This window comes from Chiloscyllium plagiosum, unplaced genomic scaffold, assembly GCF_037043375.1.
Source record: "Chiloscyllium plagiosum isolate Xiang-an unplaced genomic scaffold, Cpla_swu_hap1 HiC_scaffold_28, whole genome shotgun sequence".
NCBI lineage: Eukaryota > Metazoa > Chordata > Chondrichthyes > Orectolobiformes > Hemiscylliidae > Chiloscyllium > Chiloscyllium plagiosum.
This window is the reverse complement of record NW_028270166.1, coordinates 37,621,507-37,640,750: the sequence shown is the minus strand read 5'-3', so window position 1 is coordinate 37,640,750 and position 19,244 is coordinate 37,621,507. Positions and strand designations below refer to the sequence as shown.

Here is a 19,244-nt window from a genome sequence, read left to right as displayed (position 1 = left end):
TCAAAGAAGCCCAACAGGGAAGGCAGATGAACTCAGGTTTTGGATTAGTGGTGCTGCAAGAGCACAGCAGTTCAGGCAGCATCTGAGGAGCAGCAAAATTGTGAACTCAAGGCATGGTTAGGAACATGGGACTAGGATATCATAGCAATTACAGAAACATGGCTCAGGGATGGGCAGGACTGGCAGCTTAATGTTCCAGGATACAAATGCTACAGGAAGGACAGAAAGGGAATGGCGTTTTTGATAAGGGATAGCATTACAGCTGTACTAAGGGAGGATATTCCCAGAAATACGTCTAGGGAAGTTATTTGGGTGGAACTGAGAAATAAGAAAGGGATGATCACCTTATTGGGATTGTATTATAGACCCGCTAATAGTCAGAAGGAAATTGAGAAAAGGATTTGTAAGGAAATCTTAGTTATCTGTAAGAATAAGAAGGTGGTAATGGTAGGGGATTTTAACTTTCCAAACATATACTGGGACTGCCATAGTGTTAAGAGTTTAGATGGAGAGGAATTTGTTAAGTGTATACAAGAAAAGTTTCTGATTCAGTATGTGGATGTACCTACTAGAGAAGGTGCAAAACTTGACCTACTCTTGGGAAATAAGGCAGGGCAGGTGACTGAGGTGTCAGTGGGGGAGCACTTTGAGGCCAGCGACCATAATTCTATTAGTTTTAAAATATGATGGAAAAGGATATCCCAAATCCAAAAGTTGAAGCTCTAAATTGGTGGAAGGCTAATTTTGATGGTATTAAGCAAGAACTTTCAAAAGCTGATTGGGCGCAGATGTTCGCAGATAAAAAGACGGCTGGAAAATGGGAAGCCTTCAGAAATGAGATAATGTGAGTCCAGAGACAATATATTCCTGTTCGGATGAAAGGAAGAGCTGGTAGTTGGAGGGAATGCTGGATGACGAAAGAATTTGAGGGTTTGGTTAAGAAAAAGAAGGAAGCATATGTCAGGTATAGACAAGATAGATCGAATTAATCCTTAGAAGAGTATATAGGCTGTAGGAGTATACTTAAGAGGGAAATCAGAGGGCAAAACGGGGACATGAGATAGCTTTGGCAAATAGAATTAAGGAGAATCCAAAGGGTTTTTACAAATACATTAAGGACAAAAAGGTAACTAGGGAGAGAATAGGCCCCTCAAAGATCAGCAAGGCAGCCTATGTGAGGAGCCGCCGGAGATGGGGAGATACAAAACAAGTATTTTGCATCAGTGTTTACTGTGGAAAGGTACATGGAAGATGAATAATGTAGGGAAATAGATTGCGATATCTTGAAAAATGTCCATATTATAGAGGAGGAAGTGCTGGATGTCTTGAAACACATAAAAGTGAATGAATCCCCAGGACCTGATCAGGGGTACCCGAGAACTCTGTGGAAGGCGAGAGAAGTGATTGCTGGGCCTCTTGCTGAGATATTTGTATCATCGATAGTCACAGGTGAGGTGCTGGAAGACTGGAGGTTGGCTAACGTGGTGCCACTGTTTAAGAAGGGTGGTAAAGACAAGCCAGGGAACTATAGACCAGTGAGCCTGACGGTGGTGGTGGGCAAGTTGTTGGAGGGAATCCTGAGGGACAGCATGCACATGTATTTGGAAAGGCAAGGACTGATTAGAGATAGTCAACACGGCTTTGTGTGTGGGAAATCATGTCTCACAAACTTGATTGAGGCTTTTTAAAGAAGTAATAAAGAGGATTGATGAGGGCAGGGCAATGGACGTGATTGATATGGACTTCAGTAAGGCATTCAACAAGGTTCCTTATGGGAGACTGATTAGCAAGGTTAGATTTCATGGAATACATGGAGAACTAGCCATTTGGATACAGAACTGGCTTAAATGTAGAAGACAGAGGGTGGTGGTGGAGGGCTGTGACCAGTGGAGTGCCACAAGGATCTGGGTCCACAACGTTTTGTCATTTATATAAATGATTTGGATGTGAGCATAAGAGGTATAGATAGTAAGTTTGCAAATGACACCAAAATTGGAGGTGTAATGGACAGTGAAGAAGGTTACCTCAGATTACAACGGGATCTTGATCAGATGGGCCAATGGGCTGAGGAATGGCAGATGGAGTTTAATTTAGATAAATGTGAAGTGCTGCATTTTGGGAAAGGAAATCTTAGCAGGACTTATACACTTAATGATAAGGTCCTAGGGAGTGTTGCTGAACAAAGAGACCTTGAAAGTGGAGTTGCAGATAGATAGGATAGTGAAGAAGGTGGTTGGCATGCTTTCGTTTAACGGTCAGAGCATTGAGTACAAGAGTTGGAAGGTCATGTTGCGGCAGTACAGGACATTAGTTAGGCCACTTTTGGAATATCGCATGCAATTCTGGTCTCCTTCCTATTGGAAGGATGTTGATAAACTTGAAAGGGTTCAGAAAACATTTTACAAGAATGTTGCCGGGGTTGGAGGTTTTGAGCAATAGGGAGAGGCTGAATAGGCTAGGGTGTTTTCTCTGGAGCATCAGAGGCTGAGGGGGTGACCTTATAGAGGTTTATAAAATCATGAGGAGCATGGATCGGATAAATAGACAAAGTCTTTTCCCTGGGATTGGGGAGTCCAGAACCAGAGAACATAGGTTTAGGTTGAGAGGGGAAAGATATAAAAGAGACTGAAGGGGCAACATTTTCACACAGAGGGTGGTACATGTATGGAATGAACTGCCAGAGGAAGTGGTGGAGGTTGGTACAATTGCAACATTTAAAAGACATCTGGATGGGTGTATGAATAGGAAGGGTTTGGAGGGATATGGGCCAGGCGCTGGCAGGTGGGACTAGATTGGGTTGGGATATCTGGTCGGCATGGACGGGTTGGACCGAAGGGTCTGTTTCCATGCTGTACATCTCTGTGACTCTATGACTCTATCTCCAAACTCCACTACTCCTGTTTCATTGAGTGTCACTTTATATCTGCACATTAAGCATGTGTATATTGTTGATTTGTGGGATGTGGATTTCACTGCCTGGGCCAGCATTTGTTGCTTATTCCTACCCCTTGAGAAGGTGCTGATGAGCTGTCTTCTTCAATTGTGGCAATCCTTTGAGTTTATTGGATGCACAGTGCTGTTAGGGAATGCGTTCCAGGATTTCGGCCCAGCAACTGTGAAAGAACAGTAATGTAATAACTAAGGATGGCAAATAGTTTGGTGACGAACTTTCAAACGGTCGTGTTTCCATGCATCTCCAGCCTTTGGCTTCTAGATGGTAGTGATTGTGGCTTTAGAACGTGTTGTCTCAGGAGCCTTTGTGAAGTTGCAGCACATCTTGTGGATGGTTTACACTGCTAATACTGTGTATCAGTGCTAGAAGGAGTGGGCTTTTGTGGATGTTGGCAGTCAAGTGGGCTACTTTGTCCTGGGTGGTGTCAACCTTCTTGAGCATTGACAGAGCTGCACCCATCCAGGCCTCTGGGGAGTACAGTACTGTTGGCTTTTGGAGTCAGGAAATGAGTTATTCACTGCAGGGTTCTTAGCCTGTACTTGTAACCACAGTACTTATATAGCTACTCCAGTTCAGTTTCAGGTCAGTGGTAATCTAAAGGATGTTTATGGTGGGCATTCAGTGATGGTAATGCCATTGAATGTCAAGAGGTAACGGTTAATTTTCCTCTTGTTGGAGATGGACATTGCCTGGCACTTATCTGGTGCCTTTATTACTTTCCAATTTTCAATCCAAGCCTGGAGGTTGTCCAGGTCTTGTTTCATTTAGAAATGGACTGCTTCCCTATCTGAGGAGTTGGAACTGGCATGGAACTTTACATAACTGTCAGTGAACTTCCTGACTATTGATTATATGCTTAAGGGAAGGACATTAATGAAGCAGTTGAAGATGCTTGGGCCCAGGTCTCTAGCCAGAGAAACAAATGCTGAGATATCCTGGAGCTGAGATGACTCATAACCATAACCATTTTTCCATAAGCTGGGTATGACTCCAACCAATGGCAAGTTTTCTTGCTGATTCCTATTGCTCGGGCTCCTTGATGCCAAACTAGATCCAATGTGGTCTCGATCAAGAACAGTCACTCTCACCTCAGCTCTTTCTTCCAACATTAAACTAAGTTTGTAATGGGATCAGGAGCTGAGTGGTGGAACCCAAATTGTTCATTAGGGAGCAGGTCACTGTTAGCAGGTGCCAAGGTTGGAGCAGCTTGGCTAAGGGCACAGCAGGTTCTGGACTTCAGTACTATTGCAGACATATTGTGAAGGCCCATGGCCTTTGAAATATCCAGTGCCTTCAGCTGTACCTTGATGGTTTGAATAGAACTGGCTTAAACTGACATCTATTTGATCATGGGTGACATAAGAAAAATCTCTTTTTACACAGAGATTTGTTAAGGTATGGGATGCACTGCTTGGAAATGTGGTGAAGGCATTGAGATATTCAAGAGGATTTTGTTTTGGATAGCAAGGTGGGCAGCGATATGGGGAAAATAAACAAAAGATTGGCATGAGGTAATAGAGCTGGTGCAGACACTATGGAGCACATGGCCTCCCTTCTGCAAGGTAATGATTCTGTAAGAGTTTGTTTATCATGGCATATTTCCCAAATCGTTCCTGTGGGAAAAATGGTCAGGAAGTCCCATAACAATGGCGTAAGTCCTCAAGGGGAAGTGCAAGATTTGAAGATTATTTTTAAAAATTATTTAATTTAATTTACTAATCAACCTGTTCAGGAATGTTATTGCACACCTCTGGGGAAGGTGGGACTTGAACATGGGCCTCAGTCTAGGGGTAGAGTCTATCTCTGCATCACAAGACAACCCTTTAAGGTTTGAAATTTACTCTTGGCAACTTAATCAAACTCAGCTGAGGTAAATGTTCTAATATAATTTTATTGCCCTGAGCTAGAGAAAGAGGTGTCTACCTACCTACTCAATTCCCCAACCGCATTCCATGTTCTGGTGTTGCAATGTGGCTTGGAATTAATATGTGTGCATGTATTGCCCAAGGCCAGGACCATACACTGCTCATTTAAACTCTCAAAAGCTTCCAGCTGTGAGTCTGTACTTCTAAGATTGGGTTATATCTTTGTGAACTAGTTTGGATATAAATCTGGAACTGGTGGTTGCACTGAGTTCAGTTGAGATAGTGCGTTGAGGTATTTATTTCACTCCTGGGATGTGGACATCGCTGGCTGGGCCAATATTTATTGCCTGTTCCTAGTTGCTCCTTGAGCAGATGGTGGTGAGCTGCCTTATTGAACAGTGATAGTGCATGTGCATTGTAGGTTGACCCACAATGCCATTAGGGAAGGAGTTCCAGGTCTGTGACCCAATGACACTGAAGGAATATTTCCAAATCAGGGTGGTGTATGTTGGGGAACTTGAATGTGGTAGTGTCCTGATGTATCTAATGCAATAGTCAATCTAGACAGTAGCGTCACATAATTCAGAATATTAGAGAGCATTGACTCAAATGTATGTGAAGCTGATAGATAATAAAGGCAACAACTTGCATTGCAGTAGCACCAGTAAGTTAGCAAATGTCTCAAGGCATTTTACAGCAGTGTTACCAAACAAGGCATTGCACAATGCCTTAAATTCCATTCTAAGTCCAGTGTATAACTGACCTGCATAAGTGCCCCCAGCTAACCACCTTCTTCTTTTTGAATCCAACCAGAGTTCCAGAGAAAAGGAGACAAGAAACGTGGAAAAGGTCTCCAGCTCTATGACACACCCTATGAGCCCCAGGAAAATGACGCCGAGTCAGACACGGAGAACGCAGCCGGTCAGAAGATTCGGGAGAGCCGGCTTCCTCAAGATGATGAACGACCTGCCGATGAGTACGATCAGCCCTGGGAGTGGAAAAAGGACCACATCTCGAAAGCTTTTGCAGGTACCGTTTTACAGTCTGATGCGCACGTACTCACACTCTGCAGGTCACAGCAATTGATTCGATTGCTCCTTAACCTTTTCTCTTTGAGTTCTCCGTGACCTGAGAGACTGCTAAGTTCCACAGCCTGATACATTGACTTCCCGAGTGTAGCCTGCAAAGTTAAGGTGAAATGAGATGCTCTTCATCTGTTTTCAAGAGGCGGATGAGTGTTTGTCCCTGAGGAGTCATGAGTCGTGATGAAGTGCTTGACCTGATTCAGTTTGATCACTGGAAGCCTGCACACACTGTTCTAGTGCTTGCTGATTGTGGCAATTTTATCTTTACGCCACTGATTTGCATTCCTTTATACCATTGATGAGATGAGGAAAGAAAGCATTGTCACATTGAAATTAAAACTCCAGCCTGCTCCTCTCCCGATTCTCTCCTCTTCTCTTGCCAGGCTCTGCTAGGATTTGACTTCACAGGTGTCTTTAGTCACTCAGTGTTTTGCTGAAGTGGCCATTTTCCATTTGGAAGTCTCGACAGTAAGTGTTCACACATTCTCAGCACAGCCCGATTTCACCCTTGTCTGACTTCCATGTATGTATCTTCCAGCAAGGGTCACTGAACAGCAATAGGAAGCACTGGCTTTCTTGTCTCTTTGTTTCCCTGAAGTACTGAAGCCAAACCACCGGTTCTTAAGTTACGTCAATACACTACAGACTGAGACTTCCTGCTTTACTAGAGCTCAATGACACAACATTTCCAAACTCAGCCATCAGGCAGCCTTTAACTTCTGTTGCTGTTGATCATAGAATCATAGCATCCTTACAGTGCAGAAGCAGACCATTCAGCCCGTTGAGTTCATAGAGACCCTCTGAAGATCAGCCCATCCATCCTACCCCATAACCTTGCATTTCCCATGGCCAGTACTCCTAGTCTACACATCCCTGGGCACTATGGGCAATTTAGCATGACCACTCTACCTGACCTGCATGCCTTTGGACTGTGGGTGGAAATCGGAGGAAACCCAAGGAAAGAGTGACCGTTTGTTTCAGTGAAGTTCCAACTTGGCTCGATTGCATTTTCTTCGGTTGAAGATTCCAGGCTGGAACCTCACTTCAGGGTATGAGGACAGGCGCCACAGAGCAGTGGGTGCTGCGATGTCAAGGGGTGGCTTTTATCAGATATTAACACTGAAGTGCAGTCTCCATATCCAGCTGCAAATTGAACAGCGTTGAGAGGGTTGGTACCTCGGAAGAACGAGACCTGAGGGCTTTCCTAAAATAAGCCGTCCAAAATGTAAGCAAAGTGGCCTACAAGTTAAATAGTTAACACTGAAGGAAAGATTCTGTGCTGAGCACATACCTCAGGGACATTTCTTGTTCAAAGATTTGGGATTGGGGAGGTGGAGGGGAGGTGGAAGTGTTCACTGTTTCTGTAATAACAAGTGGGGGAAGAGGCATGGAAACACCGATGAGTTTAACTGGCTGGAACAGGCATCTCAATCGAAGATATATTCTGGGTAGCTCTCTCTGGAGATAAATTGCTTCTTCAAGCAGCTGTGGCCTTTTTTCACATCCTTAATGTATTAACCCTTCAGGCGTTCCAGGGCTGCAGACTTTTCTCATTGTCAGCCGCAATTCAGGGAACTGACAGGAGAATGCAGGCCTTTTGAATTTGCCATTCATTTGAAAGGGCCAGTAACATAAAAGCAGTGCACAGTCCCCAGCATATGTATGTAATTTTCCATGTCATACAGAGATTAGGACCCATTTTCATTACTATGAAAGGGAATGGGACAAATTGAAAGACAGTCAGAGCTGGCAGTTTGGACTGAATGACTTACTCCTTTGCTGTGTCATTCTATGAAAATGTCAACAGCGTTAAAGTGATGGTCAGTACTGTTGGCTAACTGGTAATATTTCTTTGATGCTCATGTTGCAGCAATCACTAATATTACAGAAATAAATCTACAGAAACAGCAGCAAAGAGCTTTTCATGGATTATTAACATGAAGCTACTAAAATAGACAAAACTAACTTTATGTAAAATTAAACAATAGTTTACATAATGCTATCCTTTCTCTGGTTCAGAGTGGTTTCTTACCATTTCCCTGTCCTAATGTTCCTTTGTGTATTAACATGTTTTTAGATGTCTTTATACTCGTCTTTATTTTTCTCTCTTTCTACTCCCAGTAATTAATTTCAGATGCAGTTGCAGCTTTTTTTTTGTGTCAAAGCGAGGAACTGATATTTTAGTTGGCCAGAGTACAATTGCATTCCAGATAATGGAGAGCTCATAATCTGATACCATTATGTCGCTCAGTTCAACTGTGCCCTACCAGACTGGCTCCTGTAGGCTACGGCAGGCCCCATGCAGCCTGACAGAGACGAGTGACTGAATCTGACTGTGGTACCTGTAGAGTTAACGATGGAGGTGTTGACTCAGTCTGTTGATGTTCCCTCTAGAACTATTACCAAGCAACAGCGCCAACCAATGCTTTGTGCTAATCTAGTTCATCCCAGTCTGGAATCTGCATCCCAGGACTGGGAACTGGGATGCTGTGGGCCAAAATTCTTTGATCAACCTCCTCTTAGGTCCCTCCCGGGGAAAAAAGGCTGAGTTTTAAACGAGCCAAGGAAAATGTTGAACTTTGCTGCGAGAACTCTTTTGGCCGAATAGCTGACTAGCAGAGTGCATTTGTGAAAACTGACTGCTTGGGTCAAGTATTGAAGAACTGACATCACCCAAAGGACATCAGCCTTACAATCAGGAGGCTTGGGTTGCTGTTATTTTCCTAACACTTGATACTATAATGCATTAAAGCAAAACTTCTTTTCTTTAAAGAGTAAGAGTTATAGGTCTGTATCAGATCTCTCGGGAATTATTAAATGAGCTCTTTCATCCACAGTAATGGAAATCGATGTCAGGTTTAATTTATTTATGAATCTGACCCAGCTGTGACCTGGGATTTTGGATAGAACCATCTTATTATTTTAATACTTCATGGAGATTAAAACAGCATTATTCTAAAAGCTTAAGAGTTATACAGGATCTGAACATGCTTAGTATAACAGATTAATTGAACTCACTTTCATGTCAATTGCCACAGCTTGTTCCTTCCTCCCGTGTCATACAGCTTGGGATGTTTCCTATGAGCTGCTTTCAACTCGGCGTCATTGTATTAAAGCGGTGACAGGGTTAATAACCTGTCAGATTCCATCTCCCTATTGCAGAATCAGTAGAGTTCCTGTGGGTCACACAAGGGCATGAGAACAATAGGGAACAAGGTGGAGCCTGTTTGACCTATCGAAGCTCTTTCCAGTGTCTAAACTCTCCCCACATCACTGACCACTCAGAGATTGCTCTCCATCAACCCAACACTCTCACCAAAGCTCATCTATTAAATCAATTCCCTCATCACAGCTTTCAGCTATGTTTTAGAGTCATGGAATTGTATTGCATTGAAAAAGACTCTTTGGTCTAACTCACCCATGCCAACCAGATATCCTAAATCAATCTCGCCCCATTTGCCAGCACTTGGCCCATATCCCTCTTAACCCTTCCTATTCATATACCCATCCAGATGCTTTTTAAATGCTGTAATTGTACTAGCCTCCACCACTTCTTCTGGCAGCTTATTCCATAAACACACCACCTTCTATGAGAAAAAGTTATCCTTTAGGTCCCTTTTAAATCTTTCCCCTCTCACCTAAAACCTACTCTCTCTGGTTTTAGATTCTCTCACCTGGGGAAAAGACCTTGGTTATTCACCCTATCCATGCCACTCATGATTTTACAAACCTCTACACGGTTACCCCTCAGCCTCCAGTGCTCCAGGGAAAATAGCCCCAGCCTATTCAGCTTCTCCCCATAGCCCAATCCCTCCAACCAAGACAGGAATAAAATATCTGCAGGCCTAATCCTGCTACCTCAGCAGAACATTAACAGCAATGGCAAAGAAACAGCAGAAAATATGTCAATTGTAATGGACAGCCATTAACACAATGTGGAGAGAGATTAGGACAACCCAGTGGAAGTGGTCCACCACCCTTACGGCTTTTGCTAAATATTATTGATCCTTCAATTATGTAGTTTTCACAGATCTAAATTTAGGTTTGACATAATTGCACATTCCATTTTTTGATGTACAGTTCCTTTTGATTATTGTAAGTGAACACAATAGACATTTTGTGTTCAATTAAACCACATCTCTTGACACGGTCTGAGGAAGAATTTTAGCCAAGACACCAGATGAGCTTCCTACTCATCTTTATATGTTACCACAGTCCCCTTACGTCCACTTGAAGAGACCATCAGAATTTTAGTTTGATAAAGTATCTGGAGCGCAGTAAACCCCCACAAGAATGCATTTATCTCTTCAACAATAAACTGCGGTATTGGCCTGGACTATGTGCTGAGCTGTTGGGAGTGGGACTTGTTCAAATCTCCAGTTTCAGGCTTGAAGGCAGAAAGACTGCCAACTCCTTTGAATATAACGAAGGTTCTCATTTTACAGAGTTCTTAGTGCAGAAAGCCATCTCGACAATATATCTTAGAATCACAAAATGGTTACAGCACAGATGATGGCCATTCAGTTTGTCAAATCCATGCCAGCTCACTGCAAGAATACTTCTGCTTGGCCAAGTGCCCTGCCTTTCACCTAATGTTCCATTTTGTTTTTTCCTTACTGCAGCTCATTATTCAAATTCCTTTTGAAAGCCACAATTGAATCTACTTCCAGTATCCTCTCAGGCCATAATTCAGATCCTGATTACTTGCTGCATATAGGAAAAATTCTCATTCTGTCATGGATTCTTTGCCAATCACATTTAATTAGTATCGTCTGATTCTTAATCCTTCCACCAATGAGATAGTTTTTTTTTACTGTCAACTCTGTCAGTGCCCGTTATAATTTTGAACACCTCGGTTATATTTCCTTTCGATCGTCTTTGGTCTAAGGAGAGTAATCCCAGATTTTCCAAACTATTGATATAGCTGAAGTACTTAATTCCTGGAATAATTTTCATGGCTCTGTTCTACACCCACACGCAATCCTCCATATTCTTCCTTTGATTTGATTTGATTTGTTTTATTATTGTCACATGTTCTGATGTACAGTGATAAGTTTTGTTTTGCATACAGCACAGGCAGATCTAGCCATACAAAGTGAGTTAGGGTATTAGAACGAATAATATAATGTTACAGCTGCAGAGAAGGTACACAGAGAGCAAGATCAGCATTAAATTTAAAATTTGAGAGGTCCATTCAGAAGTCTAATAATAAAGAAGGACTTTTTCACACAGAGGGTGATGCATGTATGGAATGAACTGCCAGAGGAAGCTGGTACAATTGCTGGTAGAATTTAAAGGGCATCTAGATGGGTATATAAATAAGAAAGGTTTAGAGGGATATGGGCCAAATGTTGGCAAATGGGACTAGATTTATTTAGGATGTCTGGTCAGCATGAACGAATTGGACTGAACGGTCTGTTTCTGTGTTGTATATCTCTATGACTCTATTACAGCGGGGAAGAAGCTGTTCCTGAATCTAGTTGTATGTGTATGCAAACTTTTATATCTTCTGCCTGATGGAGGAGTGTAGAAGAGAGTAAACCGGGATGGGAGGGGGCTTTGATTGTATTGGTTGCTTTTCTGAGGCAACGGAAAGTATAGATGGAATCAATGGATGGAAGGTTGGTTTTCGTAATGGACTGGACTGTGTTCACAATTCTCTGTAGTTTCTTGCGGTCCTAAAGTGTGGTACCAAGAATTGAACACCGTACCCCAGTTGAGACTGAACCAATTTGTTGGAAAGGTTCACCTTAACTTTGTTGGTTTTGTACTCCTTGCCTCTCCTTATAAATCCCACTCACAAATCCTACTCACCACTTTGTCAATCTGTTCCGCTAGTTGTAATGACTTTTGTTTGTATATTTAAGTGGCAGCTTTATTGCATATAAACATCCAAAGGTGCTTCATACAATCATAGTTAAATATCTTTAAAATAAATTTCAGAGTGGAGAGGAAACAATAAGGAAGGGGTAAAATAAGAAACATTGGGGTGAAGCCAAAAATATTAACAACCAAGGAATTTTTGCAGCCTTTTTGACATTGGGGTAAAGTGGGTGAGTAATTTAAAGAGAACTTCCAGAGTGAAGAGGTGTGAGAATTAAAAGGTAAACCTCCACTGTCTGTGCTTTATTTCCAGGGTGTAACTCCTGCTAATATGAATTAGGGTTACAAAACAGATGACAAAGTCAGAAATTGTTGGATAAGCTCAGCAGGTCTGGCAGCATCTGTGGAGAGAAGTCAGAGTTAATGTTTCAGGTCGAGTGACCCTTCCTCAGAACTGAAGTCACACAACACCAGGTTATCATCCGAACAGGTTTATTTAAAATCACAAGCTTTCAGAGTGCTGCTCCTTCATCAAATGAAGTGACTTCCCCTGACAAAAGAGCTGCGCTCCAAAAGCTTGTGATTTCAAATGAACCTGTTGGACTATAACCTGGTGTTGTGTGACTTCTGACTTTGTCCACCCCAGTTTTGTCGATCAGCACATCCATATCATTCCCCAGAACAGTTTCTGATTTACAGCGTTCGCAGTTCTTTCGGTTTTTGTAAAACAGTTGATACTCACTCCATTGTCAAAGTGTCATGATCAAAAATGCTTCTGCACTTTTTCAAGGCTTTAGTGTTCTTGCTGACAGCATAGAGAATGGCTGGCAGGTTTGGGAGGGGTTGGTGTCACTGGAGTATCAGTCTGATGGGTCGCTCAACAATAACAGATGAATCATTGATTGCTTTCTGAGGAATCGGCAACTCACAGCCTCCTGCGGAAGACTGAAGGGCTACAGAAGGAAAGGGGAGGAAAAAGAATTAAACACAACCAGAAGGGAGCTTTTATTCTTTCAATCCTCACTGTGTTCAAATCAAGACTCGTTGCATTATCTCCCTATTCCTAATTAACTTGTTCCCAAAACTTCAAAATGGTGACATTCTTCAGTTCATTCGGTCATCCCTTCCTCTGCTGGGCTGTTAAAAATCGCTTGCTGACTGCTTCCTCATTGCATCTTCAACTGTTTTTAACCTTGGCTGTGTCCTACACTCAGAGTATTCTCAAGGCACCATGTCTAGGTTGTTAACCTTTGTTGTGGGATAATGCCACCCAACAATCGTGTGTTTCTTCTGTAGTAGTTTATAAAATGAATGATGACAGTAAATCTGTGTGTCCTGAATAATTCTTCTCCCACCTCCTTCACGACAACAGGAACAGACAAGGCAATAAATTATAACATTACCCATCCTGCCAAGATAATGCTAAGTTCTCTTTGCAATTCTTTGAGAGTTCACAAGCTAACCAGTCATCTTCATGTTGGGCCATATGGCTGTTTAACCACTGGAGGCATCACACTATAATATTCCTCATCAATGTCAAATCAATACTTCCCCAAAGACCAATCTTTCACTTAAAATGCCACTGGACCATCCAGGTGTAGCACTGAACTTGCCATTTAGCTGCTGTTTCTCTGTCGCTATATCTCCTTATCCTGATCATCTTTGAACTTTGAGTTGCGCTCAGTATGATGTTTTTCTTGCACTCAGAAGCTATGATTAATTTAGATGGGCTGAATAGCCTTCCTAATCTATATCTACTCCAACATGGACATTAATCACAAGCAGGAATTCCTTTTTTTCACTCACTACTGTTATGCAAGACATTAACCTTGCACAATGGGCTATTTCAGTTGAAGATGAGCAAAGCTAACAAACAGAAGATCAGTGACAGATTGTGGGATCTTTCTAGGCTATCTTATTTCGTTGCATATACACCCTGAAACATCAAGGATCCGTGCAATGTATATGATAGAAAAGATGTTTCTGCTTTTTATTCTCTGCAGTAATTCATTATTGTCTTACTCAGTGAACACACAATCCATCTGTCAGCTGGCCAGTTTATAATCTAACAACAAAACTTGCCTGAAGGGTTAATATCTAAATGCACTATCTGCTCTGTTATTAAGCGCCAGAGGCCAGTAAAATCACCAATTGAGTTCCTAATCAGCATTCAATTGTTTGCTTTTGGTTCAGGTTGATTTTTAAGCTGTACAATTGAGCTCAGACCACTTGGGGGGGGGGGGGGGGGGGGGGGGAGAGGTATAAAGAGAAAGATATTAATGTTTACCCCTGCATGTGTAAATATCCAAGTGATATAAAGATTGAACTGAGCAGTGATGCCCATGTGGTTGAATAGGCTATGAACACATGACCCGGAGTATGGACACTGGCTGAGGCACGAGGCGTGTGAACGGTGCCTCAGGAATCCTACCCCATCACAGCAGGGGATGAAATAAAACAAAGGATCAAATTGACTTTTCACCAATAGTGCTTTTAACATCAGTGTCATCAGATAGTGGGGAATGAGGCACGAGAGAGGGTCTGAAATGAGAGGGTAAGTGCAGCACAGATTGATGACCATTCAGTGCTGGACTCCCTGCAATGAGATCATCTCCTCATTAATCATTACTGAGAGGATGAGGTGCAGGGGAATTGAATTGTTCTGGTTTGTTGCAAATTACCGTGACTTGAAATGGGGGAAACGGAACAAAGGCAGGCGTAATGCTGAAGGTTTTCCACAGAGAAGGGAGACGTTCCTATCAGCTGATGTGTTCATTACAGTAACAACAGATAGTGGATAAGAACAGAATGGAAGGTTACCTCAGCCTGAGCTTTGCCACACAACTGACACTATCTGAACAATGGAATTATAACAGTCCAAACTATGAGAGTACAGCTAGCCAGCAAGATAAATGGGCTTTTTTCCCCAGCTGATGGTTCTCAGATAACCTACTTCTCTCTCAACCCATTGCTCATGTTAGTTTTTATATTCGATCCACACGCTACCATTTTATGTATTTTTGCTTTCCTTGAATTCAAAGTTGTCTCAATGTCCATATGTTACTTTATACTGCTGTCTTTGTTCATTTATTTTCCCAGAAATCTGTATTGCCTTTTGCAGACATTACAAGTTTCCGCTCTTGAGTTGTTCCCAGCCGGAACCGGGATTGAACCCTGAGCAGTTGGCACCAATATGATACACACCAGCTGCTCAGCCAGCCATGCCAACCAGACCCCCAAGGTGTCTGAGTTGCTGTAGCAACCTACAATTTTACATACATGTTGTAGCCCCAAGGCATGAATAATGATGGCAAACGCTACAAGTTCTTTCCACCACATGACTGATTGACATATATTGGAAGGATTTGCATGTTGATACTCAATCTGTTTGACCACATCTTTTTTCATTAAGTGGGAGTTGAACCCAGAGCTTCTGGCTCAGAGGAAGGGACACTACCCTCTATCCTCAAAGGCAGTTTAGCCCTGGGCAGTATCTTTGTCAAGTCTAATTATTCCATTACATTCTCTGCCTGCCATAGTCACTGGAAAGCAATCGAGCTAATCTTTAACTCCCTGTCCTGGACCAGCTATGTTGATGTGACACTCAGAAGGCACAACAACTTCTCATCTTCCTCAAGAGGCTAAGGAAATTCATCATGTCCAGAAGGACCCTTACCAATTTTTATAGATGCACCATAGAAAGCATTGTATCTGGATGCATCATGGCTTGGGATGGCAACTGCTCAGCCCAGGGCTGTTAGAAACTACAGAAAATTGAGAACACAGCCCAGACCTTCACAGAAGCCAACCTTCCATCCATCGACTCCGTCTCTACTTCTCACTGCCTCGGAAAGGCAGCCAACATCATCTAAGATTCCTCCCACCCTAGTTATAACCTCTTCCAACCTCTTCTGCAGGCAGATGATACAAAAGCTTAAACACATGTATCAACAAGTTCGAGAACAGCTTCTTCCCCACTGTTATTAGACTTCTGAAAGGACCTCTCAAAGTTCAAATCTAATGTTGAACTTGCTTTTAGTGCACCTTCTTTGCAGCCATAACATTGCATTCCTCGCTCTGTTCAGTCACCCTATGATCTTTGTATGTTGTGATCTGCCTGTACTGCACACAAACCAAACTTTTCACTGTACCTAGATGCATATGATAATAAACCAAATCAAAATCAATGCCTCCACTCCAGCCTGCATACCCTAGATATTTCTTTCAATCACTCTGAAGAAGTGGGCATCAGTGGCTGGCCAGCAGTTATTGCCCGTCCTTAGCTGCCCTTGAACTGAGTGGCTTGCCAGACCATTTCAGAGGGCAGCTGAGAGTCAATCACATTGCTGTGGGTCTGGGTCTGGGGTCACATTATCGGCCAGACCCATTGAGGATGGCAGATTTCCTTCCCTAAGGGAGGTCAGTGAGCCAGATGGGTTTTATTTTCTGACAATCAGCAATGGTTTCATGAGTTATCAATAGATTCTTAATTCCAGATATTTTCTGATCAACATGTTCAGAGATTTTTCTACATTTTGAAGCAGTGTCAATTCCTAATAGACAGCAAGCAACACCCCACCAGCCATTAAATGAATTACCAGTTGAATGTTTTTTGGAAATTTTAATTGGGGGTGGAATAGAACAAGTGGAACTTGAACCTAGGCCTCTTGTTTCAGAGGTAAGGACACTACCACTGTACCACAAGAGCCCTCTAGCCTACATATAGGCTTGGAAAAGTAGACTCCAAGGCAAGAGTGTAAATGATATGTGGAGCTTGTTCAAGGAGCAACTATTGAGTGTCCTTGATAATTATGTACCTGTCAGGCAGGGAAGAAAGGGTCGTGCGAGGGAGCCGTGGTTTAATAAGGAATTGGAATCCCTTGTTAAATGGAAGAGGGCGGCCTATCTCAAGATGAGACGTGAAGGTTCAATTGGGGCGATTGAGAGTTATAGGGTAGCCAGGAAGGACCTGAAGAGAGAGCTAAGAGCAGCAAGGAGGGGACATGAAAGGTCCTTAGTCGGTAGGATTAGGGAAAACCCTAAGGCTTTCTATAGGTATGTCAGGAATAAAAGAATGACTAGGGTAGGAATAGGTCCAGTCAAGGATAGTAGTGGGAAGTTGCGTGTGGAGGCGGAAGAGATTGGGGAGACACTGAATGAATACTTTTCTTCAGTATTTACTCAGGAACAGGGCATTGTCGTCGATGTGAATACTGAGTCACAAATAAGTAGAATGGATGGCTTTGAGGTATGTAGAGAAGAGGTGTTGGAAATCCTGGAAAAGGTGAAAATAGATAAGTCCCCTGGGCCTGATGGCATTTATCCTAGGATTCTCTGGGAAGCAAGGGAGGAGATTGCAGAGCCATTGGCCTTGATTTTTATGTCCTCTTTGTCTACAGGAGTAGTGCCAGAAGACTGGAGGATAGCAAATGTGGTTCCCTTGTTCAAAAAGGGGAGTAGGGATAACCCTAGTAACTATAGGCCGGTGAGTCTCACTTCTGTTGTGGGCAAAGTCTTAGAGAGAATTGTAAGGGATAGGATTTATGCACATCTGGATAGGAATAATGTGATCAAGGATAGTCAGCATGGTTTTGTGAAGGGCAGGTCATGCCTCACAAACCTTATTGAATTCTTTGAAAAGGTGACGAAGGAGGTTGATGAGGGGAAAGCGGTAGATGTGGTATATATGGATTTTAGTAAGGCGTTTGATAAGGTTCCCCATGGTAGGCTACTGCAGAAAATACGGAGATATGGCATTGAGGATGAGTTGGAGGTTTGGATTAGGAATTAGGAAGAAGACAGAGGGTAGTAGTTGATGGCAAAGTTTCTTCATGGAGTGCCGTCACTAGCGGTGTTCCGCAAGGATCTGTTTTGGGAGCATTGCTGTTTGTCATTTTTATAAATGACCTGGAAGAGGGGTTAGAAGGTTGGGTGAGCAAGTTTGCGGATGATACGAAAGTCGGAGGAGTTGTTGACAGTGAGGAAGGATGTGGCAGGTTACAGCAGGATATAGAGAAGCTGCAGAGCTGGGCAGAAAGGTGGCAAATGGAGTTCAATGTAGCTAAGTGTGAGGTGATTCACTTTGGGAAGAATAACAAAAAGATGGGGTACTGGGCTAATGGTCGGATACTTGGTAGTGTGGATGAGCAGAGGGATCTTGGTGTCCATGTACACAGATCTCTGAAAGTTGCCACCCAGGTAAATAGTGCGGTGAGGAAGGCATATGGTGTACTGGCTTTTATTGGTAGAGGAATTGAGTTCCGGAGTCCTGAGGTCATGATGCAGTTGTATAAGACTCTGGTGCGGCCGCATCTGGAATATTGTGTGCAGTTTTGGTCGCCATACTATAGGAAGGATGTGGAGGCACTGGAACGGGTGCAGAGGAGGTTTACCAGGATGTTGCCTGGAATGGAAGGAAGATCGTATGAGGAAAGACTGAGACACTTGGGGCTGTTTTCATTGGAGAAAAGAAGGTTTAGGGGTGACTTGATTGAGGTGTACAAGATGATTAGGGGGTTAGATAGGGTTGACAGTGTGAACCTTTTCCCGCGTATGGAGTCGGGTATTACAAGGGGGCATAGCTTTAAATTAAGGTGGGGTAGATATAGGACTGAAGTTAGGGGTAGGTTCTTCACTCAGCGAGTCGTAAGTTCATGGAATGCCCTGCCAGTAGCAGTGGTGGACTCTCCCTCTTTATGGGCATTTAAGCGGGCATTGGATAGGTATATGGAGGATAGTGGGTTAGTATAGGTTAGGTGGGCTTGGATCGGCGCAACATCGAGGGCCAAAGGGCCTGTACTGCGCTGTATTCTTCTATGTTCTATGTTCTATATACTATGCTCTGCTTTCTAATCTGAAGGAGAGGCTAACTTTCCCAAATATTTCAGCTACCCAACAGCTGATTTGGATCAATCTCAAGGATTGTTCTGGAATTTTCAGGAATGATGGGTTAGACCCCATAGAGAGTCTGCCAATAGAAAAATAATAGGATATTAAAAGTTTCTGGATTAAAAGTTATATCTGTACATTTTGATTATTATTTATATAAATGTCAGACAATAAGGAAAGGCAAAAGGAGGTTTAAACAACAGTCAGTAAACATCCAATTAAGTAAAGGGGAACCTTTGCATCCCAATTTTTAAAATTAATTTCAATGAATCCCTACATTGTGGAAATAGGCCATTTGGCCCATTGAATCCAAACAGACCCTCAAGAGCATTCCACCCAGACCGACCCTATTCCTATAACTCTGCATTTCCCATGGTCAATCCACCTAACCTGCACATCTTTTGGACTGAGAGGAGACCGGCACCCCCAGAGGAAACCCTCACAGACACAGGGAAATTGTGCAAACTTTACACAGTCACTCATGCGAGGCTGGAATTGAACCAGGGTCCCTCCCACCAGGAAGCAGCAGTGCCAACCACTGAGCCACCCTTCCACTCCGAACTTGGTTTAAATATGTGTGTTTATTTATGACGAGACCTTTATGATTGGGTTTGAAATGAGTGGCTTACT

General features: G+C 42.8%; 1 protein-coding gene across 4 annotated transcripts in view; it reads left to right on the top strand.

Moving 5' to 3' along the window:
- The window catches only part of shdb (Src homology 2 domain containing transforming protein D, b), a 303,397-nt gene that overhangs the window by 155,357 nt on the left and 128,796 nt on the right, over positions 1-19,244 (top strand). For all 4 annotated transcript variants that reach the window (XR_015751866.1, XM_043720948.2, XM_043720949.2 and 1 more), the window contains exon 4: positions 5,632-5,847. Coding sequence is in view for 3 of the 4 variants with exons in the window: in XM_043720948.2 (XP_043576883.1) it covers positions 5,632-5,847 (216 nt within the window). In the remaining variant the exon portion in view is untranslated. The remainder of the gene's footprint in view (positions 1-5,631; positions 5,848-19,244) is intronic.